This window comes from Phascolarctos cinereus, unplaced genomic scaffold, assembly GCF_003287225.1.
Source record: "Phascolarctos cinereus isolate Bilbo 61053 unplaced genomic scaffold, phaCin_HiC Scaffold_2;HRSCAF=192, whole genome shotgun sequence".
NCBI classification, from domain to species: Eukaryota; Metazoa; Chordata; class Mammalia; order Diprotodontia; family Phascolarctidae; genus Phascolarctos; species Phascolarctos cinereus.
The window spans coordinates 226,378,157-226,404,701 of record NW_027555625.1 but is presented as its reverse complement, the minus strand read 5'-3'; the positions used below and the strand labels follow the sequence as shown (position 1 = coordinate 226,404,701).

The window sequence follows — 26,545 nt, the reverse complement described above, 5'->3', positions numbered from 1 at the left end:
TTATATTCCAGTACTCATACAGAATAATAAGATTTAAACCACAGATAAATGCAATGTATTCTTAAAATTTTTACACAGTAAATTTTTACATACTCATTTTTACTGATTATTTTGCTTATTACTATAAGTTTGAGGAAAGAAGAACAACAGGAGATGAGTAGGTAGGCATAATGTTTTATCAGGTATCATGAAGTCAGTTCTCATTTTGTCAACATGCACCAAGTTCCCTCCAAAGCTACTTCAATTCCTGGCCATCCCATGAGGCTTTGTGAGAGGGCAGGAGGCTCAGGGGGCTCTCATGCAAGCCCAAGATACGAGACTCCCAACCCTGTTCTAAATATCCAAAGCACTATGGATTGTATATCATGGTGTTTAAGTCTATATTTAAAGGTTAAAAAAAAACCTTTCACAATACAGGGGTCGGTTTTTATTCTAGGTATAGTGATGGCTAAGCTCTACCACTCTATCTTGCTCAGGCTACAGCAGATAGGTAGTAAAGTTTAACCTTACTCTGTTATCATGTAGCAAGAAGGGTCCAGAACTAGAACAGGTATAACCTAAAACCCTAATTTTATATAGAAATTTCAAGTCAATCTATAGAGCTGATTTGACAAAGATAAATAAGATGCTTTTTTTTCCTTCCAAGGCTTTCAGGGATTTAAAGAAGACAAAGACCCTGAGCTAAGTTGCTCTGTTCTAGAGTGTTTAGTCCCAGTTCGATCCAGGAAACAACTAGGATGAACAGAAATAGAACATATCAAGGTGAACAGACACTCTTTCCTTTCTCCCCCTGAATCTAGTTCCCAATAGGCCCAAAGTGGTTTTATACCACACTATTTTTAATGGTAGGCTTCTAGGCCTGGAAAGAAGAGAAAGAGTATCTGCAGACCATTCAAAATCAACTTCAAGATCCAGCTCTATAATAGCCCCAGAATAAGTCATCTCCTAGTTCAGAGGCCAGAGACCATTATAGTGTTAGAATATAACTTTGTGATGAATAGCATAATATTTTACATATTTTTTTTCTTGGCTATTTTACATATTTTTTTCCATTGATGCTAGAATGATTTTCCAGGGGTTGCTAACCTAGAATGTATAATCTTTTCCCAAAGACAAAATTATTATTTATTTGGGGACTATCCTTGTTATATATTACACATCTGTGGTCAGGGAACTAGAGAGAGGTTCCATAAGAGGGTCTTCCATGGTTAATTTACTAGATTAGCTAAATGTCATCCTAGAAGTATGAAACTGGTGTGAGGAAATTATAAAAAGCAGAAAAGGAGAGAAACATTGGGGTGAGAGAAAGAGGAAGCGCCAAATGGGCATTTTCTAAAGGAATTAGAAGGGGTTCTATAATGAGACTTAGTGCTTTGTGGGAGGGAGAGGGAGAAGTCACAAAAACTTTAGTCTAGAGCTCTATTCACCTCAATTCACTGAGACAAATCAACACACAATCAAGCTCCTTTTTAGCTTAAAAAGCTTCCACTAAGCATTTACAGCTCCATCAAGCTTATCTATCCTAGACTAGAGCAGACAGATAAGGGTGGTCCAAATGCAGTATATATTTAAGTTCTATTGTCATTTTTTTTAACACAGCCATCTCTCAATAAACATCTCCCACCACAGAATGCCTCTCCTTTGTAAGAAAACAAAGAACAATAGTGAAGCAAAATTCACTAACAAAACAACAAAATATGAAAATACATGCAAAAAAATGAGTGGCTCTGGGTAAGGATGGGGTGGGACACAGGAGGCAATGGGCTATGTAAAAGAAAAGATATCAACTAAAAATATTTTTAAGTATACGCAGCATTCCATTCCCCCTAGTTACCACTATTTCTCTGTGGAAAGAATTTATCAGTACTGTCTGCTTGGAGGGGTCCCTGGGATCACTGTGAGGACAGTTCTCTCTCTTCATGCTCTTTTTGTATAACACTGTTGTAATCACTGGGCACACTGATTCTTTGCAAAAAAAAAAAAAATTCGCTTTTCATCAGTTCATATTGTCTTTCTCTATTTCTCTGAATGACAGTCATGATTTCTTAAAGTACAATAGTATTTCTTCCATGGTAATGATACGCCACAATTTGCTTAGACATTCCTCAATCAATGGGCATTCATTTTTTAGAATTTTTTATTTTTACTAGCACAAAAAAAAATGCTGCTATATTTTGACACACTTTCCTATCTGGTATTTTTGGAGGTATATGCCAAGTAATAGCATCCCTGGGTCAAAAATCTGAATGAGCATTTACTATGTACCAGGCACCATACTAAATGCTAGGCATACAAATATTTTAAAAGGAGACAGTCCATCTCCTCAAAGAGCTTATATTCTAATAAGGAATAACAACAACTCTCTCTCTCTCTCTCTCTCTCTCTCTCTCTCTCTCTCCCTCCCCCCCCGTATATACATATTTCTATCTCTATCTTCATATAGGAATGGTGACCAGGGAATGGGGTTTATGTTCTGGAGAGTGGAGCTCAGGGAGAGGCCTGATGGCAACATGACCTGGTAGATGGCTGGTTAGAATGCGTAGCTAAAACATGGTTTGGTGTTTAGGGCCAGAGCTCAGGACACAACACTTACTAAGTGCTAGCTGCCTGCTGCCTGATTCACTGACTGTTACCTGAGTAGAAGGGTAGAAGCTACTCTAAGGTAGAAGCTCTAAAGATGAGTGAATTAACTTCCTGATAGCCCAAGGGGCATCAACTTTTGGTAGTCCCTTCAAGGTCTGAGTTCCCTGGACCAATCTAGATGGTGCTGGGGCAGGTGGGTTAAGATCAGATTAGTAGTGGCAGAAAGAAGATGAGATGGCTTGGGTGGATGGGTGGATGGGATTTGAAGGTGAACAGTTATTTTTCTCATACAATTCAAAACCATTCCATAACACTAATTGTACTAATTCACAGATCCACACAAAGTATATTACTGTATCTGACTTCTCCCAGCCCTTCTAACATTGACTATTTCCAATTGTTCTCATCTTTGCCAGTTTGAGGGGTATAAGGTAAAATCTCAGAGTTGCTTTAATTCACATTTCTCTTTCTCTCTTTTTTTTGTGGGGTAATTAGGGTTAAGTGACTTGGCCAGGGTCATAAAGCTAGTGAGTGTTGTGTCTGAGGTCGGATTTCAACTCAGGTCCTCCTAACTCTGGGGCCAGCACTCTCTACTGCACCACCTAGCTGCTCCCACATTTCTCTTACTAATGACTTAGAGCATATTTTGATAAAATTGTTAACAGAAATGCCTAATGTTTTATCAGATACCATGAAGTCAATTTTCATCTTGCCAGCTTCCACCAAGTTGTTCCTTCTAATGTATTCTAATTTCTGGCCTGTCCCATGAAGCTGTAAAACAAGGGGGAGGAAAGTGTGGAAAGGCTATGAGCACACAAGATACACGACTGCCACTGTAATTATTACAAATGGCCATAGCAGCACATATTTTATATTGTAGTGTTTAAGTATTTTGAAAACTGTTCATCCTCTTTGACTGCTTATTTATTGAGGACTGGTTCGTGTGTGTGTGTGTCTGTGTGTGTCTGTATACATACATACACGTATATATGCATATGTCAATTCCCTTTATATACTGGCTATCAGACTAGACTTCTATTATAGATACTTGATGCAAATATTTCCCCCAAATCACTGCTGTATTTTATTGAATAAGAATTTTCCTTATCACCAAAGATCACTTCCTCCTTTGTGTATTGTTCCAGTAGATGAATGAAAATAACACACCGAAAGTATGCTATTCTGATGCAATATCATTTAGCCACTGCTAATGCTCTATGCTCCTCTGTTTTGCTTAAGATGTTTTTAAGGAAGCATAAATCATTCTTTTCAGCATGTATTTTCTTCTCTTCTTTTTAAAAGCAATGTGATTCTCTACAACTTAATTTTAAAAAATAACTCAACAAAATATCCTCCTTAGAGTTCTACTACTTCAAGCTATTTTGCCTACTCAAGCTTCAACTCCATCTCACTGAGGAGTAAGGTGAGGGGTTGGGAAATGACACACACGAACATATGTCAAAACAATCAGTAGGCACAGAATTTAGAGAATGATGTTAAGACTTCTGGTTACCCAGTGGAAAATGTTGACTGATGCTCCTTTATGTCCTGGCAATAACTTAAGGCTTACTGTACTATACCCATAATTTCTCTTCTTATAATGTTCTCTTACTCCATTTTAGATACAAATGTCAAAGTCATTTACTTTGTAGCTTTTACTTTGAACCTAAAGTGAAGAGTATGTAATAATGAGCAAAGATAAGGCCACTAGGCAAGATAAGTTTAAAGCTGTCAGAAAAAAAGCAACTAAATTTTACTTTTTAAAACCAGTGTCACACAGAAACCAGAGCTACAGTGCCCTTTCCCGAAGGCTCTTGTAACAGGGAGAATGTGCAGGTATCAGCAATCTCATTGGAATGCCTGCCTCCAGCCACCCCCAGTAGTGAGTGGGAAAACCCATCAGTTTCCCCACTTGATTAAGAAATTAACACTATGAGCAAGCTAACTACTTGGTTTATGTGACTGAATGAGGCTTCCAGGGAAATGAGAAGCCATCAGTACTGTTGCCAGAGCTAAGACTACATTTCACTAACCAAGAAAGGAGCTTGCCTGAAACCCAAAGATTCTCATTTAACATTCTGAAGTGTAGGAGGAAGGGAGGCAGGAAATGTCATACAGTTTTAGCTGCCACCCCTGCTTGCTTTGAATGCCTGCCCTTGTGTGTCTACTATAGAATCCATGCTATAAGGAAGAAAAGGGGTGGGCCTATAATTGAAAGGATGTTTGATAAGCAACTGGCTTGCTTGAGTCAGTCTGCTGGCTGTGACTCAGGTCAGAGATTCCAGACATGGACCAAAAATCCAAATGTGGCAATAACAATGGCTTCTGAATTGTAGTACTTAAAGGAAAAACACTTTATCTAGCTTTGTAAGTATATTTCATTTCACACAGTAGATGTATTCCTGGAAATCTGAATAGCGTTTAAAAATCAAGTCCTATTTTCCCACTGACTAAATGTAATTTCGGAAATTTGTTTCCATAGAAGAAAAAGGTTAACTCTAAGATATTTAAAAAGCACCTTTAAGAATGCATCAACTTTATAAATCACACTGAAAAAAGCAACTTCCAATAAAACATTAACAATGGCACAATGCATCAAATACTGTCCTGAAGGCAAAGGGAGGGACATGAGTATTTATATAGCACCTACTATGTGCCAGCCCCATGGTAAGCCCTTTACAAATATGAGCCAGCTGATCCTCATAACAGCCCTGCAAGGTAGATGCTGTCATCATTCCCATTTTACAATTGAGGAAACTAAGGCAAACAGAGGTCACATTTGAACTCAGGTCTTCTCTACTCCAGGACCAGCACTCTCAATCTACTGTGCCACAAGCTGCCTCTAAAAAACATGATACTTATGTTTTTAATGTTTTTTAAGTTTTATGTTACGTCTTCATGTTTTTTTTTCCTGAAAACATAATACTTATGATACCAAAAGCCATGGCAACTGAAAGCTAGCACTGGGAAGGAAGCAGTTTCATTTCACTGAAAAGAAGGCCCAAGATAAACTCTTTTATGGACAAACAGGCAGTAGGAAGGAGAATATTCTTTGAAACTTCCTAAAGATATCTACAAGTGGTGAAGCTGTGATAATAGTTTATGTTTATTTGGGATGATAAGGTAATAAGGAGAGTGCAATGCTGTGCTTATGCCTTGACACTAAAGTTATCTTTAAAAGGATTTCCATAGCATCTACAGGGAACCTCCACTTTCTCTTCTCTCACTTTTTTCTAAATTCATTGCAACTTGACTTGCAACCTCATCATCATTCACTGAAACCAGTCTCTCCAAAGCTACCAATGATCTCTTAAATGCAAAATCTAATGGCCTTTTCTCAGTCCTCATCCTTCTTAACCTCTCTGCAGCCTTCGATACTGTCAATCACTCTCTTCTCTTGGACACTCCTCTACGTTTTCGTTTGACAGTGTTCTCTCTTGGTTCTTCTATCTATCTATCTGTCTGACTACTCCTTCCCCATCTCCTTTGCTGGATTTTCATCTATGTCACACCTTCAAATATTTTTAAGACAGTCATGTGCAAGAGGGCCTAGCTCTGTTCTCTCTGGCCCTGGATGTAGAACCAGGCATAATGGGCAGAGGCAGAAAGCTTGCAGAGCTTGCAAGCTTGCAAGCACAGGCTGGATGGCCACCTGGCAGGTGCGTTGTCGTGGCAATTCTTGCTTGGGTACAGGCTGCACTAGATGGCTGCTAGGGTCCCTCCCACTTCTGAAATTCTGTGGGTCTGTGAAAGATTCCCAGAAACTTTACATCTCATGACTTATGCATGACACAGTGGAAAGAGCACTGGTTTTGTAGTCAGAGGACCTGGGTTCAAATCTTCACTATAACCCTTATCACTTTTGTGACCTTGGACAAATCATTCAGCCTCCCTGGGCCTCAGTTTCCTCCTTTGTTCAATGAGGGGGCTGGCCTAGATGGCCTCTGAAGTCCCTTCCAGCTCTGGATCTAGGATTCAAGGGTCCTAGGATTTGTGCTTGCTCCCAAATGAGCCAGACCTAGGAGGTGAGAGATGCATAATGAATACATTCAACTCGAACCTAACTATAAAGTTGGGAGTCCCCAGCGTGATGTTATTTGGCTGAATTCCCATTTGTACCATTTTCCTTCTAGAACTAGCCATCCCTTGCAATAATATCATTTCATGCTTTTACAGAACCAATTCATGACATCAGGTAGGCGATACCATTTCTTTCTAGTCTTTTCCTACCTAAGACTTCTCTTCTAGGAGGCCAGGCCAATGTACACAGCAGCAGTGTGACAGCCTGAGGCAGGCACTTCAGTCAATCAACTTATTAAGTACTACTATGCCTCAGGCACTGTGCTAGGTGCTGGGGGCAGAAAGACAAAAATGAAATAGTTCCTGCCCTCAAGGAGTTTCCATTCCATGAGGGAGACAACGAATACACAACTAAGAAATCCAAAATAAATGCAAAGTAATTTGGGAAGGCGCTAGCAGCTACAGGAATCAGGAAAGGCCTCATGAGTCCAGTGCCACATAAGCCACCTGCTGTAGGAAACTAGAGATTCAAAGAGGAGGAGGTAAAAGGGAATGCATTCCAGATCTGGTGAATTACATATCTAAAGTCACAGAGAGGGGAGATGAGGCAATGTACAGCAAGAAGGCAAGTCTGGCTGGATCATAAAGTGCATGAAGCATAATAAGGCTTGAAGGGTAGGTTGCAGCCAAGTTATAAAAGCTCCCATCTTTCTCTCCATCTATATAGCCACTACCCTGCCACAGGGTTCATCAGTCCATTGATGCCTGCCAGTTGGTTATCCTACCTTAAGTGTCTTCCTCGTCCAGTCCATCTCCCACTTTGCTGTCAAAGTGATCTTCCCAAAACACATGTCTGACCATGCCACAAACCTACTCAATAAGCTATAAAGGCTGCCCATTACTTCCATGATCAAATATAAAATCTTCTGTTTGGCTTTTAAAGTCCTTTTCAATCTGGCCCATTCCTACTTTTCTTACATGTTATTTCCTTCCATGCACTCTAAGAAGTAGATATATAGACATTTTTGCTGTTCTCAAACTTGACCCTTTATCTAACTGCCTATATGCAGTATAAATGGGAGGTAGTCTCAGAGGGAAGGTACTAAATAAGGAACATGGGGAAAAGACCCCTGCAGAAGGCAGGATTTGAACATGGTCTTGACTAAAGTCAAGAGGCAGAGACAAAGAAGGAGAGCATTTGAGCAATGGGAGACAGAGAGTGAAAAAGCTTCCTCTGAGACTGTTGCTCATTTACATCGTATATCTTGTATGTACATACTTGTTTACTTGTTGTCTCCACTAAAATGAGCTCTTTTAGGGCAGAAACTCTGGTTTTTGCCTTTCTTTATATCCCTCAAGCTTAGCACAGTACGTGGCACACTGTAAGTGTCTAATAAATGCTTGCTGACTATGACTAGTGTAGTGATATATCTTATTTATTTTTGTATTTCCTTCAGCACCTAGTCTACCACTGACCTGAACTTATTGAAATTCATAAGGAATATATACATATGAAATACAGACATATCTAGGTGCTCTGGGCAGGTGGTATTCAACATTCTGGTTTTTACGTTCATGAGCAGTTTGTTCCTTAATCACTTGATCTGCTGCCATACTACATACTTAGAATAAGGAAGAGAAGCCTTATAAATTCCACATTCTTAACCTAGTTCTCCTGCTCCAGAGAAATTGGTGCTTTCTATCAAAAAGAATGCTGTCTATTTCCAGCATGAAGCAAGTGGCAGAGAAGTTTAGTTAAGCAGGGGTCAGGAAGCAGAAAACTGGAGAGCTGCCCAGTTTTTGCTAAGACTGAACTTCAGAATGTGGCTTCATTATTCTGCTAGGAGTGAATTTCCAGAATGTTAACCACATATATTCAAATACAAATACAGAAACACATCAAAGTCTAATAAAGTGACAGAATCATAGGATCTCCAGTTAAATGGACCTATTTTGGCAGCATCTACCATTTTGCAAATCTAAAGGTAGTTCCACCTTCATTAACATGAAAAATCAAGGGTTGACTTGTAATAATAACTACATTTTACAAAGATAAGAAAAATAAAATAAGCAATGAGTTGATAGATTGATTACAATACTAATGGATTCAGAACACCACAACTGTAAACCTTCAGTATTTCCCCCACAGCAAAGCCCAGAAGTCTGTCACTGAGGCCAGATGTTTTGGTTTGTTTTATTTTAGCAATAATCTCAGCAGGGAGAAAGATTTATGGAGCTTATTGCCTTCTCTGTGAAGACATCAATAACGTCAGACAACACAATCTAGAAGGTGCTCACTAGAAGCTACTCCACTCTAGAGGGAAATATATACAGGAATGCATTGCTATTAGTTACAAACTGTTACTAGCCTTCATTTGTGGTGGGCTGCAATGAAGAACAGACCAACAAATGGCATCAGGCTTGGAGACCTGTATCTCAGAAACAAAGAAGTCACTCAAATATTCTTCTACTCAAAAGCATCTATCTAGGGCTCATGGCCTTATTTTTCTCTTAGTAAAATGAAAATTCTATTTATTAACTATAGTTAAGTCAGTAAAATATCCTGGAAAAGCACTGGAAGAAGACTTGAGTCCTAGTCATTCCTCTGTCATCAGCCTCATGACTAGGGGTAAATCACTTAAACTCTCTAAGTACTATTCCTCATCTGCAAAATAAGAGGATTAAACAAGGTCATCTCTAGAGCTACTTTCATTTCTAACCATCTAAAGATCCTAAAGAAAAGGACGGTTCTTCACTGCTTACTCTGCTGTCTGGGCCAGAAGCCTGCCTGTCACTTAGTGACGAGGCTATTCACCACAACTGTCTCCAATCCTTAAAATGGACATGGTAATAAATACAAACAGTTGCTGGCTGAGGCAAACAGGTAGTTATGAAGTCCTGAGCAAGTCATAACCTCAATTTCTCTTCTGTCAAATGGAGAGGATAATGACTACTCTGAGAGGCAGAAACTGGCCTCAGAGTCAGGAAGATTTCAGGTAGGTTGAAGCCCCACCTCTGACTCAGACTGGTTGTATGACTCTAAACCTTTCAGTCTCCCAGGTAACTCTAAGCTGATGGATTTCAGAGTGATGCTAGTCTACATTAGAAGAGGGAATTCTTTATGCAACAAAATCATTGGTCCAATAAAAAAAAAAAACAAAAACCCACAGAACTGTAAGATGATTCAGCTGCCAGGATATCTGAAGTATATACATTAAGTTCAATTTGGTGTAAAATTTCCTTAGTTTTCAAAGGCCAATTTACATGTCATAATATGTGGTGTTAACATGCCATAATATTTAATTTTTAATCTTTGTTTATTAAAGTGGTATGAACTGACAGTATCCCATGTTGGTTCCTTTGAGGTTATAAGCCAGTTGATTACTATATTTCTGTATGTTTCATATCTTCTGACACTTTATTACCTTCCAGGTTTACATCCTCAAAAATCTAATGTTATCATCTCAGGTTTGATCAGGAATCATTTAGCACCCACCTTTGAATGACATCCTCGGAGAAGAATGAATGACAGAGCTCTAAAGTGAGTAGTCAAAAAATTACTTTATTGACCATTAATTCACCAAAAATAGCACTAAAAGAAATTTGAGGAGAGAGATATAACAGCTGGTGAGTGGGATGAGGGAAGAGTAGAAAAGGGCCACAAAGAAGAAGCACCTGAATTGGGCCTTGAAGGGAAAAATATTAAAAAGAAGAAATGGTGGCTTAGAGTAAAGTCAATTCCTGGTGCAAGGACTATATAAACAAAGATGGAGAGACAGAAGAAGGCAGAATAAGAACAGGGGATAAAGAAGGGAGAGTATGTCAAGGGGAGCAGCATGAATTATGGAATTTCAGAGATGGAAGGGACCTTACTGTCAATCTAGTTTAAACCATACCTGAAAAGAAACCCTCTTTATAACATACATGGTAAATAGTCATTCAACCTCTGCCTGAAAGCCCCAATAAAAGGTGAAATCCACCACCTCCAGGGGCAACCAGTTCCACCTCTGGACAGCTCTTATTGTTAGGAAGTTTTTCCTAATATCAAGCCTAAACTTGCCTCTTTATAACTTATGCTCATTACTTTAGGTCCTGCCCTTTAAGACTAAATGAAAAATATCTAATCCTCCTTTCACATGACAGCTCTTTAAATCCCTGAACACAGCTATCATTGTCCCTGCCATTTCATCAGTTTTCTCCAGTTTAAATGTACATCTGTGGTTTCTTCAACTGATCCTAATGGACCTGACGTCCTTCACCATTCTAGTTGCTTACTCTTGCCTTTCTGTAGCTTATTGGTGCCCTTTCCTAAACTGTAGCACACAGAATTGAATACAAAACTTCAGATGTGGTCTAACTGGGGCAGAGTATGACAGAACTATTAACTTTCTCATTCCTGTAAAATATGTTTCAACGCAGTCTAAGATTGTATGAGCTTTTTTTGCTACCTCATTTGATAACCTCATCAGCATCCATAGGGCTCATTATTATCTATACACATTTTGCTCCCTGGATGCTCCTGATACTGTCATTTTGTCCACTGGCTTAAACTGGCTCAAGAATTAAAGAGGTATACTCGTATGCAAACCTACAAGGCAAGCCCTAAAACAGAAAATTATTGAGTTTTAATTAATCATCTCTAGAAAATAATTGAGAATGTTTAGTCTTCAACACCCACAACTTGAAAGTTGTTTTGGTCTGAGACCTTCCAAATCTAGAGTCCAGGGCACTTTGGAAATCTGGAGAACAATGAGAGAGTAGGGACTAAGAACAGAACTGGGGCCTTGAAGTCTAAAAAAGCCCGATGAAAGAGCTGCATGAAGATGACATTTTCTTGAAGATGGGACATCAGAAGATAACAGGAGTCAAAGACGTTAAAACTATGGTAGAGTGTGAAAACACTTTTGAAGTGTTTGTTCACTACTACAAAAGGGAAGTTCATCTCATGAGGCTTAACTTCCAATGCGGTTCATATTTCCTTATTCTACAGTTAAGAAATGTAGGTTACAGGGGGCAGCTAGGTGGCACAGTGGATACAGCACAGCGGAGTCAGGAGGACCCAAGTTCAAATCCGGCCTCAGACACATAGAACTTACTAGCTGTGTGATTTTGGGCAAGTCACTGAACCCCAACTGCTTCACAAAAAAAAAATGTAGGTTATAGACCAAGATGGCAAAATATACCTGCTAATAACTCTATAATTTCATTTTTAAAATGGTTTACATCATTATACAACAACAACTTCAAGAACAGCAAAGAGGGAAAATAAGCAAACTAACAAAATATCAAAAGACTGAATTATACTTACCAAGACACATTTCCCTGGCTCAAGGCTCCATAAAGAACTTTCAGTGTTGATTTTATGGGTGAACTTTCCTTCCATAAGAACACGTTCCCCACTCCCTTCTAGTACTGCCACACGGATAGAACTACTGCTGAGATCCACAGATACCTGAAAACATAAGAAAAGGAAATAATTAAGAGTCATATCATGGAAGAAGAGGAAGTGTTTCTTGTGAAATAAGGACTAAATTCATAAGATGGGGAGTAGAATACTTATTTGCAAGAGATAGACAACAGAGTGTTAATTCAGATATCACATTAGGGATAATTACTATTAACTTACCAAGACTATAACCAACAAAAGCTTACACTCCAAATTAAAAATGGTTATCATTTGTTGTAAATAAATACAATATATACAGTATTTCAAATGTACAGAACTAGTAAAGTATGGTGCTCCTTCATTTTTACAGAAACTAAAACTTCAGGATTAAGCTATCTCCAGACATTTGCTGACAAAGCATGATATTATAGCCCAATTCCACTAAACATGATAGATAGCCAGACCAAAGAAGGAGGGAAGCTAAGTCCTGGTAGTTGTTGAGTCTACAATAAATAACTTTCTAGAAAAGAGACAAATGGCTTTCTTTGGAAAGGTAAGATCTATAAAGTATTCCTACAAAATAAAATATGAAATGGAAGGTGAAAAACAGAGCTTTGGCAGATACAGAACGTTGGGGTGCTTCAATACTCAGTATACCATGAGCTGGTCACACTCAACCCATTTGCTACCAAATTTTTCTAATACAAATTCTCAGGGTAAAATTATATACAGTAATACACCTTCAATTTTGCAATGAAATTGAATAAACAGAATTTACTCTAATCTGTCCAACAGCCAACTTTGCTAAAGCATATCTATTTCACAAAGCAATGGGAAAATGAGGCAATTTTCCTTAATGTTTTATTTAAATAAAATCATGCATTTTGATACACAAAATCTGTGTAGTTTAGTTCAGGACACAAATACGAAACCAAATTTTTTACTGAAACAGAAAAAAAAAGCCAAGTGATGACAGTTGAACCCCATTATAAATGTGCACATAGGTTTGTACATCTTTCAAGTTAAATCATACCATTCAGAACATTAACAATTACATGTTATAAAAACTTGATATAAATGAACAAATATTAACTTATTCTGCCTTTCCCCATTATTAGGCAGCAAATATTTAAACAAAACTATATAGAGTTCTGTAACATAAGAATATAGGATTTAGAGATGGAGGGGACTTCAGAAATTATCTAGTCCAATGTCCTCAATTTACAGATGAGAAAACTGCGATCCAAAGATGATTCGTGACTTGACTGTCAAGGGAACTACTATCCTTCCAGTTATCGAGGTTTACAATCTCAATGTCATCCATCTTTTAGATTCCCTACTCTGACTCACCCCATATCCAATCAGTTGCCAAATCTTGTCCCTTCTTTTTCAGTCAACAAATGTTTATTAAATTCTTACTTTGTGCCAGGTACTATATTAAGTACTTGCGATACAAAGAAAGGCAAAAACAGTCCTCGACCTCAAAGAGCTCACATTCTAATCAGGGAGATACTATGCAAACAACTAAGTACAAGCAAGACATATATATAGTGTCAATGGGAAGTAATCTTAGAAGGAAGGCAATAGCTGTGACTGTAGAGCTGTGATTTATGTGAGGGTTGTTACCATTGCTGTTTGTTCTTCATCCTGTAGAAGAGGACATGACATCAGGAAGGTGATGTCATGACCTTCAAGTGAACTGGATTTAGGTCAGTAAGGGTTGTGCAAAGTCACCAGCCTCACTTTCTCCTCTGGAGCCATCTGGATCCAATGGCAAGACACAGATCAGGACTGGAGATGGCCCTGAGACAGAGGCAGACCGTGGCCTTGTTAAGTAAGCCAAGGTCTTTCCCAGGTCTGTTTGACTGAGGCAACACCCATTCAATGATTAAAGCTAGGTAAGAAATGAGGCAAAGAATGGCATCTTCTACCTAGTCAAAAAAAAAAATCAATCTGAGAGGGGAAGACTGGCCAAAAAAGAAACAACTGATTTTTACATTCACTCTGAGTCATCAGGGTTCAAATAATGGCCATATGGACTTGGGCTGGGAAGAGGGGAGGAAAGGAGAGGGGAGGAGAGATGAAGGGAGAAGAGGGGAGGGGAAGAAGGAAGGAAAGAGCTATTCTGCCCAACTGGAACTGGCTAGTTGGGTCCCCAGTAGGGTCAGCTTGTACTACTTACTCACAGGTTGTTTGTCCTTTGTTCTCTAAGAGGACCATGATATCAGGAAGGTGATCCCATGACTTGAAAGTGAATTAGATTTAAGTGAGTAAGGGCTGTGCAAAGTCACCAGCATCACTTTCTCCTCTGGAGCCATGTGGATTCAGTGGCAAGATATAGATCAAAACGACTGGAGATGGCCCCCTTTATGTGAGGGAGGAGGAGAGAGAAGAGGAGAGCAAGGAAGGCTTCCTATAAAAGACAAGATTTGAGCCAAATCTTAAGAGAAACTGGATAAATCAGGAGGAAGAAACAAGGAAAGAAAGTATTTCAGATATGGGGGACATCTAGTGAAAGGGCATGGAGTTAGGCGATGGAGTGTCATGTTCAAGGAACAGCAAGAAAGCCACTATAGCTACAGTATGTAGACAGGAGCAAAATCTAAGACTGAAAAAGTCTGCCAATAGGAGTTAGTCAAAACTGTTAAAATGGTATAATGGTGCTGATGAACAGAAGTAATTTCTCAGAGAGCAAGGGACCAAACAATTTAGTTTTATAAAATCTACATTTTAATGAAATCTGTTAATTTTCATAATTAATAGAAAGCAGAAAAAGATAAGAATCTGCCTTAGGGTACTTATATGTGACCTCCATTGTAGATGTCTCTCTAATGGAAACTTCATTGCTGACATTTACCATAAGATGTCAAATTTTTCTTCTGAACAATTTCTAAGACAAGAAAAAATATCTTGCTGGGACGTGTGTGTATGTGTGTGTGTGCGTGCGTGTGTGTGTGTATGTGCACGCGCGTGTGCATGCTTCCTTAGCATAAATGGCAGCTGCACTAACAGCAGATTGAGTGGTAAGATCTCAATAGAGGTCACCTCCTCTACAAGATTCACTATCCTGCCCTTTAATATGATAGTTCATTCACCTTATAAGATAGCTGTGTGACAGTAAAGTTTTAGAGAGAACCACACCCTATGACATACATCAAGCCATGACATATTGTCTTGGTGACTCCAAATTACATTGCCAAGAAGTCTCACTAGATAGCAGGGAGCACCTAATCAGGCAAAGGAGGCTATCTTCACTGGTGTTTAGAAAAGTGAGGGTATTCCAGATGAAGTTAGCTCATTAGCAGAACACTGACACACCACATTGTCACATGGAAGGCTCTGGCAAAGTTTTAAGCAAGTGTCATAATAAGACCAAACATTTTCTACCCAGGAGAGATACTCAAATGCTTGTCAACTGAATAGTTGTCCTAGTTTGCTCCAAAAGTGGCATTAACAACCTTGTAGATATAAGTTCATAATATACAGCCCAAGGCAATAATAAGGAAACAAAACAGAAACTCAATAAACATAAAGTGGACTTTGTAACTTTCCCAATTGGAAATTCATCAAAATAAAAACCAAAAAGGAGACTGGAAGTACCCAAAATTTTAAACTGTGAAATTTTTAAATAATCATTTTGAAAAGGGGCTATTTCTTAAGATTCATCAGCACAACTATCAAAAGTTTTGAACCTGAAATAAGAACACTTTTTTCAGTCTCCCAGATACTCTTTTATTCATCCTCATGACACAATGAGATGCAAATATATCCTCTTCTCTAACTGTTCTAGAAAAAGGGAAATATATCAATAAGAAAAAGGATGAAGAAAAATGATCATGATAAGTCAGGGGCAGAAATGAAGGTAGGGGACTCAAATGTTTTAAAATTTTATTCTAAAGATCTATCCAAAAAAAGCTTCTCATGACTCCCCATCATTCTCTCAGAACACACTCTCTATAACCTAGAATAGGACAAGATTTTTATCAACTAAGTTCTACAATCATTTCTCAGAAGTGTCTGTCACGTGACTTATTTGAAATGAACTGTGGCTGACAGGTAACTGTTAATTTCAGAGAAGAGCTGTGTATAAATCAGGTAATAACTCAAGAAGAAAAAAAATAATACAAGTTAGAAAAACCCAAGACATAAGACAAACTTACTCAGAAGTCTTTAAGTTTGACATGAAATTCCTTAAAGGATTTTTTAAAAAATCATCTTAATGATTTAAAAATTGAGACCAGGACTCAAAGAATCATAGTAGAACTATAGTAGCACAAACAGAACAAAACAAAAACATATTGGACTTGAAGTCAAAAGACCAGAGATTAAGACAAGTCTTGACCACTTACTAGCTGAATGACTATAGGCAATTCACTTCAACTCAAGTGAACAAACAGTATTAAGGATCTACTATGCACAAGGCACTTTACTTTACCTCTCTAATGCCTTTATATCCTCATTTTAATAAGCTCATTTATTTGAGCTACCTAGTACATTCTTTGGAGAAGCAAATGAGATATTAGCAGGTTATATAAATTATTTTTGTAAACTATAAACCACTATATAAATGTCAGCTATTATTAGCATAACAGAACAAAGAATACAAAGTAGAGAAGAAAAAAAATCAAACTGTTCAAAAGATGAAGTGAGACATAAACCTTCTCACCTTAAGGCACTAATATAAATGAAACAGGAGTTTTCCTAAACATATCAATACCAATTCCACTCAATAAACATTTATTAAACACTTACCAAATGCAAAGCTCTAAGGAAACAAAGAAAATAGCAGCTGCCTTCTAGGAGCTTATATTCTATTGATATATCAAATAAATTAATTGCTTATGTGGAAGATCTCATGATAGGATCAATTTAATTAATAGTATTAGAAAGAGCCATAAATTTAAGGCTATTCTTAAATGAAAGCCAAGCTGTACCTCCTTAGGAAAGGTAATGATGGATATGAATGTAGGATTTCAAAATCTAGCCTAAGCCAACAAAGTGGCAATAGAGATGATTCCCAGGGTTAGGGGGAAGATGGGGAATGGGAGGTAGACAGTGGGGGAGGAAAGGACGATATGTGATGGACAACTGCCCTAGGAGCCAGAATTGTGTGAACAATGTTTCAAATTAGAATATATACTGGAAAAGATATTTTCAACAGTAAATTTATGAATAAGAGGAAAAAGAAGGTATAAGTTGATCTAAATCTTAAAACTCGCTTATGATAACCTAAAACAAATACTCACCCAAATCAATGAAAAAGACTCCTCCCTCTTAACCAGTATTTAAGGACAACTATTAAGCAAAGCCATGTGTCTGACACTTGATCCATATCATGTTCATCTTAAATAATCTACTAGGTCTCAACAACTTCTCAAAATTAATGTTTCTCCCCTTTCTGAAGTGACCACAAAACCCAGTGTTTCTTGCCATTTCTTGGTCTATAACAAAACACCCAAATCAATTTCTACATGGCTTATCTCTTCAAATACTGAGCTTCTGTAGCATTCCTGGTATTATCAAGAGGCTCAGAAAGAATCTTCTTCCCTGGGAAGCTCCACATCTCAACTTTAAACTGCTCAGTCTATTCTAATAGTATTTTTTGAACTTATCCCTTCTCCAATTATGCCACCATCATGCTATCAATGCCACCTCATTGCCAGTCACCTGGACTATTGTAATGATCTTACTTTCTAAAAAGACTTAACTTTTCTCATCTGTTCTTCACATAGTTGCCACATTAATATTCCTCATTTAAAGATTTGGCCATGTCAGTCCTTTGCTCAAAACCCCTCAAAGGCTCTCAAAGTTTAAACTCAATTTGAAGTTTAAGGCCCTCCACAATCTTGCAAGTTCTTCTGTCTCTAGTGTAATTTCATATTCTTCCTCCCTACATACTCCAGCCAAACTGGACAACCTACAATATTACCCATACCAATATAGGCTTTCCCACCTCCATATCTTTGCTCATGATGGTCCCTATGTCTGCAATGTTCCTCTTCCATGTTCTACCTCTGTCACCTAAAATCTTACCCATTCTTTAAAGCCTAGATCAAATGCTGCAACCTCCTCCAAAAAGCCTTCCCTGCTGCCCCTACTTGGCACCAGCACTGCCTCTCCCTGGCCCATATACCACTTAGTATCTCTCTTATGCACTTATGTATTTTTATTAAAATCATTTTGCATGTTATCCTTGTTCCATGGATTACACGTATCTCATGGAATACATATGGTCACCAAAAGTATTTGCCACTGTGAAGGAAGAGATACAGCACAGAGCCCAGGCTGAAAAGGGATTCCCAGCGAATAGTGAGGTCCTCCAAATGCTCCTGTTTACTGATGACATCACTCTGTTTGGCTCAAATCCCAAGACAAGCTCCTAGAAGAGATCTGTAATCATGCCAAGGAGTTTAGCATGTCCACCTACATGGGAAAGACCAAAAGGATTAAGAATGCCTCCTACCCAGATTTCAACATTCATTAAAATCAACAATAAAGCTTGTCCAATAATATGTCTGAGACAGACAGTAAAGATAGACAAGGAGTTGGACCCAGAGTTAAAAAGCAGAAAAGTGAGTTGGATAGCTTTCAGGAAATTATATTTTTACTGATTCCCCAAGCTTCCCATAGCAACAAAGACCATCTTCTCAATACAAACTTTTTACCAGTAGAATTGTTTGGAAGGAAAACTTGCTCCCAAATAACTAAATTTCCCACAGAGACCAAAGGAAAGGAGCCTGGTTGGGCATGGGCAGTCTGTAATATAAAGCCAAAAAGGAACTACAAAGGCCAGGTAAAAAGGATATAACATCAAGGAACTATGTAGCAGAAAGAAATGGGCTGGGTCGTGTGGTAAGGGCAATGGATAACAGGTGCACTCCAGCTTTCGATGTTAGTGAGAAAGGTCTATAGCATATTAGGCAGACTCCATGTGGTGAACTTTTCGTAAAAAGAATAGGAAGAATAGGTTGCAGATCTGCATCATGGGAGAAGAAATCCAAAATCACAAATCCACTTGTACATATTCATGTCATTCCCCTTAACAGTAAAACAAATTTATATACCTTTAAAGGTTGCAAAGCATTTTACATACATGGTCTTACTTGGTCCTCATAATAGCACTACAGATATTGTTATTTCTATTTTACAGATGAGGAAATTGAGGCTCAAAAATGTTATCTGTCTATCATCACAGAGCTAGTAAGTATCAAAGCCAGGATTTGAACTCAGGTCTCCCTGACTATAAGCCCAAATCTAAAAGTGTTTCTACTCTACCATGTTGCATCTATATTAGGTCACAGAATGGGTGGTTTGATGTGGGGTGGATAGGGTTAAAGGTAATGTTTTTTTACACTTAATAATACAGTGAAGAAAAACTATATTGAAAGACTTTAGAACTCTGACTATTGAAATAGCCAATCATGAGTTCAGAAGACTGGAGGTGAAATATGCTCTTGACTCTTGGAAGAAAGGTTGTAGACTAGAAGAGGTATGGAATGAGGCATACATTTTCAGGCATGTCCAGCGTATTGATTTGTTTTGCTTGACAAAAGCAAACACTAGAACTTTGAGGGTTCTAGTAGGGATGGGAAGTAACAGTGACATTAAAAAGAAAACAGCACTAATAAAATGTTTTTGAAGAAAAAAACTTGTATTATATTAGAATAAAAAAGAATCTTAATGTTTGTTGAATTGACTCTGATCTCTTTTGTATGCAGTCTATGGTGGGAGGGAGGAGGAAATGGGTAAGATCAAAATTTCAAATGAGATACCAGAAGTCCGGATAGAATCTGGAAAACAGACGTCAGGTCAGAATGCTATGACCAGTTGTAATCAAGTCAGTGAGCTTACTTAAGCAGCAGTAGCTAGAAATAGCAACGATAATTTATTTAACAGCAAGTTATCTATATCATATAGAATAACACCAAAGAACAATGATTTATTCAGATATTATCGACTAAGCGAGTAGGTCCCTGGAAAAATCATTGGCCACTACAATTTCAAGGAACCGGCAACTGACCAGATACATGAATAAAGGAGGAATCAAAGATTATTTCAAGATTAAAAGCATATAAGACTGAAGAAAGGTGATATCACTAGCAAGACAGAGGCAAAATGGGACAGGAGCAGGATTGAGGGGGATAGGGAGAAGAATGAGTTCTGTTTTATATGTTTTCAGTTTAAGGTGCCAGTGAGACATCCAGGTGGTACTATATGGAATACATGTGAAAAGGTGAGTGAAATCAGGAAACAGGTCAGGAATAGAGATGTATATCTAGAAATTACAGAGAACCAAGTTTTTCTTTGAAGGGATAAAAATGTAAGTAAATACCAAGTATGGTTTACTTACTACATTTATAATATACACGTAGCATGTTGACAAGAACATTTATCTCTTTATCCCTCTGAAAAGAGGGACAAATGTATTAAATTAAATTTCAAAAGAACATAAATTAAACAGTGTTCTAAGGAAGACAAAAATGATTTCATGGAAGTAAGTATTAACAATCAGCAGGAATATATGTTACCCAAAAGCTGTAAAGTGCCATAAGTAATAGCAAGGAAACAGAGTGAAAGAGATAAAGTATATTCTTGGGTAGAAAAAAAAATTAGGTGAAAATATAAAGTAATGGATCATTACAGTTCCACAGCCTACTTATTTCTAAAACAATCTCATCCCAAGACATTTTACCAGTAACAGATTCTTTCCTTAGCAGATCACATCTGGATCACATCTTCATTAGATGAATATAAAAGATGTACTCTGTCTCACTTCATGCTCAGCTAGCCTAATTTCTGCAAAATTTAAAGTGCTGCCTTTGATTAAGTAAAGGTTACAGATCACCCTTGAAGTAACAAGTTGTCACTTGTGCTTGAATTATGGGAAATGAGGGGCTGGAAAATATTAGATCCATCTGTGACTCAGAAGCTCTAACACTTATTACCTGCTTCCCTTTCAGGACATGCTTGGGCACTGGCACCTTAACCTCCAGGTCACTGTAGTCTTGAGACCAGGTGTAATTCTCACGTACAGCACCATTGTAACTGTCGGGGTTTTTCTGGAACTGCTCCTGTCTCCTGGGGAAGAACAAAAAACTTGAAATGCCAACTTATCCATACAGATAGGATAGGAAAATGAGTATCAAGTTTGACTGCCCACCATTTTTAAAGAGTCAGAAAAAAAGATTAAAAAGATGTTTTAAAACTCAGAAGGGAATGATCAAGTCAGATTTAATTTATGTTTAGAAATTTGCTCTTCATAGCTAGTTCCTTTTCTGATAATCTGATTTAGATCACTTGTCTCCAAGAAGAACACAGAGACAGAGGGAAATGTCTGAGGGAATTAATATGAATATAACACCCTCTTGTTTTACAATACAAGCAGCAACCATAGTTAAAAGTACTGTTTAACAATAACAGCCACATTATGCAATGACTAATACTGTTAAACTGAACCCTTCTCAGCATTACAAGGATCTAAGACATCTCCAGAGGCCTCGGGATGGAAAATGCTGTCCACATCCAAAGAAAGAACTATGGAAGTCGAATCGCTATCACTTATTTTCACCCTCTGTTGAGTTTTGTTTGATCTTTCTGACGGTTCCTCCTATTGGTTTTAATTTTTACTTACAACTTCACTAATGTGAAAGAAAATATGTTTAATAGGAATGTAAATATAAAGCCTATATCAGATTGTGTGTTGTCTTGGGGGGGGGGAGAAAAATTTTCAACTCCAAAGCATATGGAAGTGATTGTTGATAAATCAAAACAAATTAATAATTTTTTTTAAAAAAAGTACTGTTTAACCCTCTTAAGTCCCCAAGAAGACTTAAGAATGGAGCCTGCTTAATAAGCAAAATGCCCCTACTAATAAAATATCTACTATTTATTTTCTTACAAAACACTCAGCTCAAAAAGAGGAGGAAAAGTCAGAGCCTGTATTAGAAAGCTTTGTCCCTACTGCCAAATTTTAAATCTCTACCAAACCTCTAAAAACCTCTATTTCTTCTTAACAGTTATATCACTGGGGGCAGGTAGGTGGCGCAGTGAATAGAGCACTGGCCCTGAAGTCAGGAGGACCTGAGTTAAAATCCAGCCTCAGACCAAACACTTGACACTTACTAGCTGTGTGTCCCTGGACAAGTCACTTAACCCCAATTGCCTAAAAATAAAAATAAAACAAAACAAAACAATTATATCACTGATAGTATAATATCAAAGAGTTCATTATTATTATTAATATTATTATGATAATTGGAAATATGCTTACAAAGAAAGCTTAAAATTAACTCAATTTGAGGTGGGAATAGAGTAATGCACAGAAGACACTATTTTTTTTAAACTGCATAGGAAATCTGAAAACTAAAACCAAGTATCAATATGAAAGCCCAATAAGCAGCCAAATAAGTAATATTTATTTAAATGTTGGCTGTAAAATTATCTGAAAATTAGTATAATGCTATGCTAAATACGATAAAGAAATAAGCATAATCCCAGCACCATGGGTTTATGGTCGAAATTAGACACAAAGGCAAGATGATTATGGAGAAGAAAATATTTATAGAGAAGAAAACATTAATGGATACCCAAAATTACAACATAACAAAGATAACTCTCCAGACTCAGTAGCCCTGACATTCTCACTGGACTTCTTGGGTACACAAGCAAGGCGATATGTGAGTAGCTGTTTACTGTTACTGAACAGCTATACAACTATATTCTCCCATAGGATCCACTATCAGGACCTTAACTTCTTCCAGGCAAATAATCACCAGATGAGTCCTTTACTACGCTTGCATATTAGGCTTCAGTGGAAAGAAAGAGTATTATATACAAGTCTTCTTGAGCCAATGCTTCTGAAAATGGAGGAAAAAATCCTTTAAAGAATGTTGTTTGGGGGGAAAAAAGGGTTGATAGTAATTAGTATCAACTTGCCAAATGAATGCCAGCTCTAAGGGTCACTGTGGGAAAATACAAGAATAGAATGAAAGAAAATATTGAAATTGATCACCAGAAAGTTTCTGGAGAGCAAAGAAAAGAGGTCATAGAATGGAGGAAAAGAAAAATAGGTTAAGAACAGTCCAATGCTTTGAAGGTCAGAAAAAATACACATTTAATATAGAAAGTAGGGAAAAACCAATAGAAAGACAGAAGATGAAGGAATCCAAGGAGTTTTAGTATAATGGTAGTAGGCAAGGAGGATTAGCTAAAATAGCAATAACTGCCTTAGCCTTTTCTCAAAAGCTGTTTCAAATCTGTGATGAATTTAGTTCTCTTTTGAACATTTACATATTCTTTCTTTTAATGGCATTTTAACCTCTAAGCACTTCCTCATACAATTGATGAATGAAGGAAAAATTTTCACGTGCTAAGCACTCGAGATACAAACAGAAAAAGAAGACAGTCCTTGCTCTCAAGGAGGTCACATTCTAACTGGAGTTCAGCTGCAGGTTTAGGAGAAAGGCAGGAAACATCCTAAGATGGTAAGGCCCAAGAGTTCTTAAGATGCATTGGGATGTTTGTCTCAGAGGAGTGGTCCACCATAAGTGGGAAGGAGGAATGGTCCTAAGAGTCAGAATAGAAAGGGGATTTTGGGGTCCCTCACTGCCAGGATGGGAAAGGGGAAAGGACATTGATCCTACCTATACAGATAAGCTGGCAGGAAGGTTGAGATTGGGCTCTTTTGTCAGAAAAGAGTGAGGGCAGTCCCACTTTAGCACCAGCCTGCTCAGGCTGGGACCTTCTCCCCCTCAGTCCCCATAGGATCTAGGCTAAGGGAAAGTGTGAAGGGCAAAGGGTTGATTCTCACAATATTGTGAGGTAGTTAGAACAAAAATTATTAATTCATATCAAATGAAAATGTATTTAAAGACATTTTGCAAATCTTAAAGCCCTATTCAAATGCCAGTTAGAGGGTGGGTATAATGAAAGAAATCTTTTTTTTTTAAGAAGCCTTACGTTATAAATTATTTTATTTAAAAAAAACCACATTCAAGATGGAATTAGATCATCTTAAAAGTATTCCTCTCTTGGTATAGTATGAATTTAATATTCAATGTGAGCAATTTAATATAAAATAAAAACTTGTGTAATGAAAGCATAAAATACTCTTAAATTTCAGTGAGACAACTATATAGCTGCTACTATCCTTTTTCAGGCTCTCTGTGGGAAGAGGGAGCAAGGAGGCTTGGCTCTATCAGGACAGGAGCAGTAATGATTTCCAAAAGAGGAATTCTGATAAATGATAGAGTGGTAGTAAGAGGCAGGAATGGTTATTGACTGCTCCTCATTACCCTCTATGGCTCTCACTACTTGGCCTTCCTAGGGATCCCAATGGGCATGTAATAGTTATGTGAATACTTTCCTTTCTATGAGAAGCACTGTGATAACATGGATAGAGTACTGGTTTGCAATCAGAAAGACCCAGCTTTGAAATACTGCCTCTGACAATAGTCATATATATATATATATATATATATATATATATATATATATATATATATATATATATATATATATATATATATATATTGAGAGAGAGAGGTAGGTTATATATCTATATCTACATCTCTCTATATAATCTATACCTATATATATATCATAGTGACAGAAGCACGCCTAGCATCCAATTTTCCAGATTCCTACTCCAGTGCTCTTTTCTTTATAACATAATATCTCCAAACCTTCTAAACTTCTTACTTCAGGTTTAGGAACTGATATATTATAATCCTTGCTGAACAAAAGAATGGGACAAAAGGGGACATGAGGCTGAGGAAGTTGTAGAGAGGCTGAAAATGGATGGGGAAAGTAGCAATTTGAAGGAAAAAAAGGATTCGGATAGGATAAAAGGGGACCTGGGAAATACATTTTAAACATACAGTCAATGTGGTCTTTTGTTTATTTTTAAGTTAACTAGTATCAACCTACCCTTTTTTATTTGGGGTGGAAGAAGCAACCACAGAACACGAGGAAGTATCATTTTGGTTCCTACATGCCTGCGGAAGTGATGATTCACTGATCAACAAATAAGAATTAGACTACATACAACTCTAAGACCCTCCATTCATTGTTCTAGATCCTGTTCTCCTTAGGAGTACTCTGATGCAAAAGAATCACTGACAAAACTACATAATCAGCAGTAAGTTGCAAGATGCTTTTTTAAACTCTCCAAATCCACATTCTCTTTAAATAAAGTTCATTATTTAAAGAACACACAATGTAAAAATAAACCTCCTTCATTTATTTTTTTGGCTCCTGCCATTTGCAGGTGGTTTTGAAACCAACTACTTTCCCCATTCACTTTTAAACTACAATCTGTTATGAGAACTTCAGCTACCATTCCAGTTGTTAGTCCATGAAAATAAGATAATTCTCATTACCTCAACAGAGGTTAACAGGGTTCTAAACATACTCAAATTTGAAGAACCTATACCGCCTATCTCCTTGGACAACCACGGTCCCTTTGTTTCCATGGTGACAAGAGTGACACAAACATATATAGATGCCCATCCCCACCCCCTACCCCGTCTTGCTGACAGTAGCATTTAACCTCTAAGGAGCAGGGAGTGCTTGATTCCAAAATCACCTGTAGATAGTGGGAGTCAAAAGGCCAGGGAAAAATCATTACACAGTAGAGGGGAAGCAAAGCTATCACAAAAATGGTCATATTCAGTGCCTTCTCTGCTAATACATATGATAATTTCAGAAGGACTAAAGTAGAGCACAGAAATAGACACTACTGACAATTCACACATCTTCTGTCATAATTCGTCAGGTATCCAAACACTTGACACAGTCTGATGATTTTGAGAAATATCTAGGATTACATTTCATCAATAGCTCAGGCTCACCATGGCATCACTATACTAAAACTATGAGCTAAATGTTTTCTTTCATTCCCTTTAAAATTTTTTAAAAATTACTTTATTTTTAATTTATGGGACAAAACAAGAATTTTCAGAATATCGTACAGCAAAAACAAAAAAAAATTGCACACGAAACTGCAAATCTATTATATACAACTTGCTTTTCCTCTTAAATATATAATACAGTTATCATATAATTTTTTTTCTCTTTTTTCTTCCCTACCCCTACAAATGTGTGTGTGTGCATGTACGTGTGTGTGTGCGCGCGCGCGTGTAAAATCATTCTATACATCTATCAGTTCTTTTTCTGGATGCAGATAGCATCTTCCTTCACTGGTCCTCTGTAGTTAATCTGGGTATTTATAATAGTCAAAATGACTTATTCGCTCAAAGTTGTTCTTAAAACAATACTGCAGTTACTGTATACAATTTTCTCCTGGTTCTGCTCATTTCGCTCTTCATTATTTCATGCAAGAATATTTTTTAGACAGTTTCTCAGATAAAGGTCTTATATCTCAAATCTATAAAGAACTTTGTCAAATCTATAAGAATGCAAGTCATCTCCCAACTGATAAATAGCCAAGGATATGAACAGGCAGTTTTCCAATGAAGAAATCAAAACAATTTGTAGTCATATAAAAAAATACTCTAAATCATTATTGATTAGAGAAATGCAAATTAAAACAACTTT

At 37.5% G+C, this 26,545-nt stretch overlaps 1 protein-coding gene across 3 annotated transcripts in view; it reads right to left on the bottom strand.

Annotated features, from left to right (window-relative positions):
• Positions 1-26,545, bottom strand: part of NUDCD3 (NudC domain containing 3) — a 111,065-nt gene that overhangs the window by 19,379 nt on the left and 65,141 nt on the right. For all 3 annotated transcript variants that reach the window (XR_013484673.1, XM_078149838.1, XM_020984057.2), the window contains exons 3-4: positions 20,935-21,067; positions 11,912-12,055 (exon numbers count right to left, since the gene is read on the bottom strand). Coding sequence is in view for 2 of the 3 variants with exons in the window: in XM_078149838.1 (XP_078005964.1) it covers positions 11,912-12,055; positions 20,935-21,067 (277 nt within the window). In the remaining variant the exon portion in view is untranslated. The remainder of the gene's footprint in view (positions 1-11,911; positions 12,056-20,934; positions 21,068-26,545) is intronic.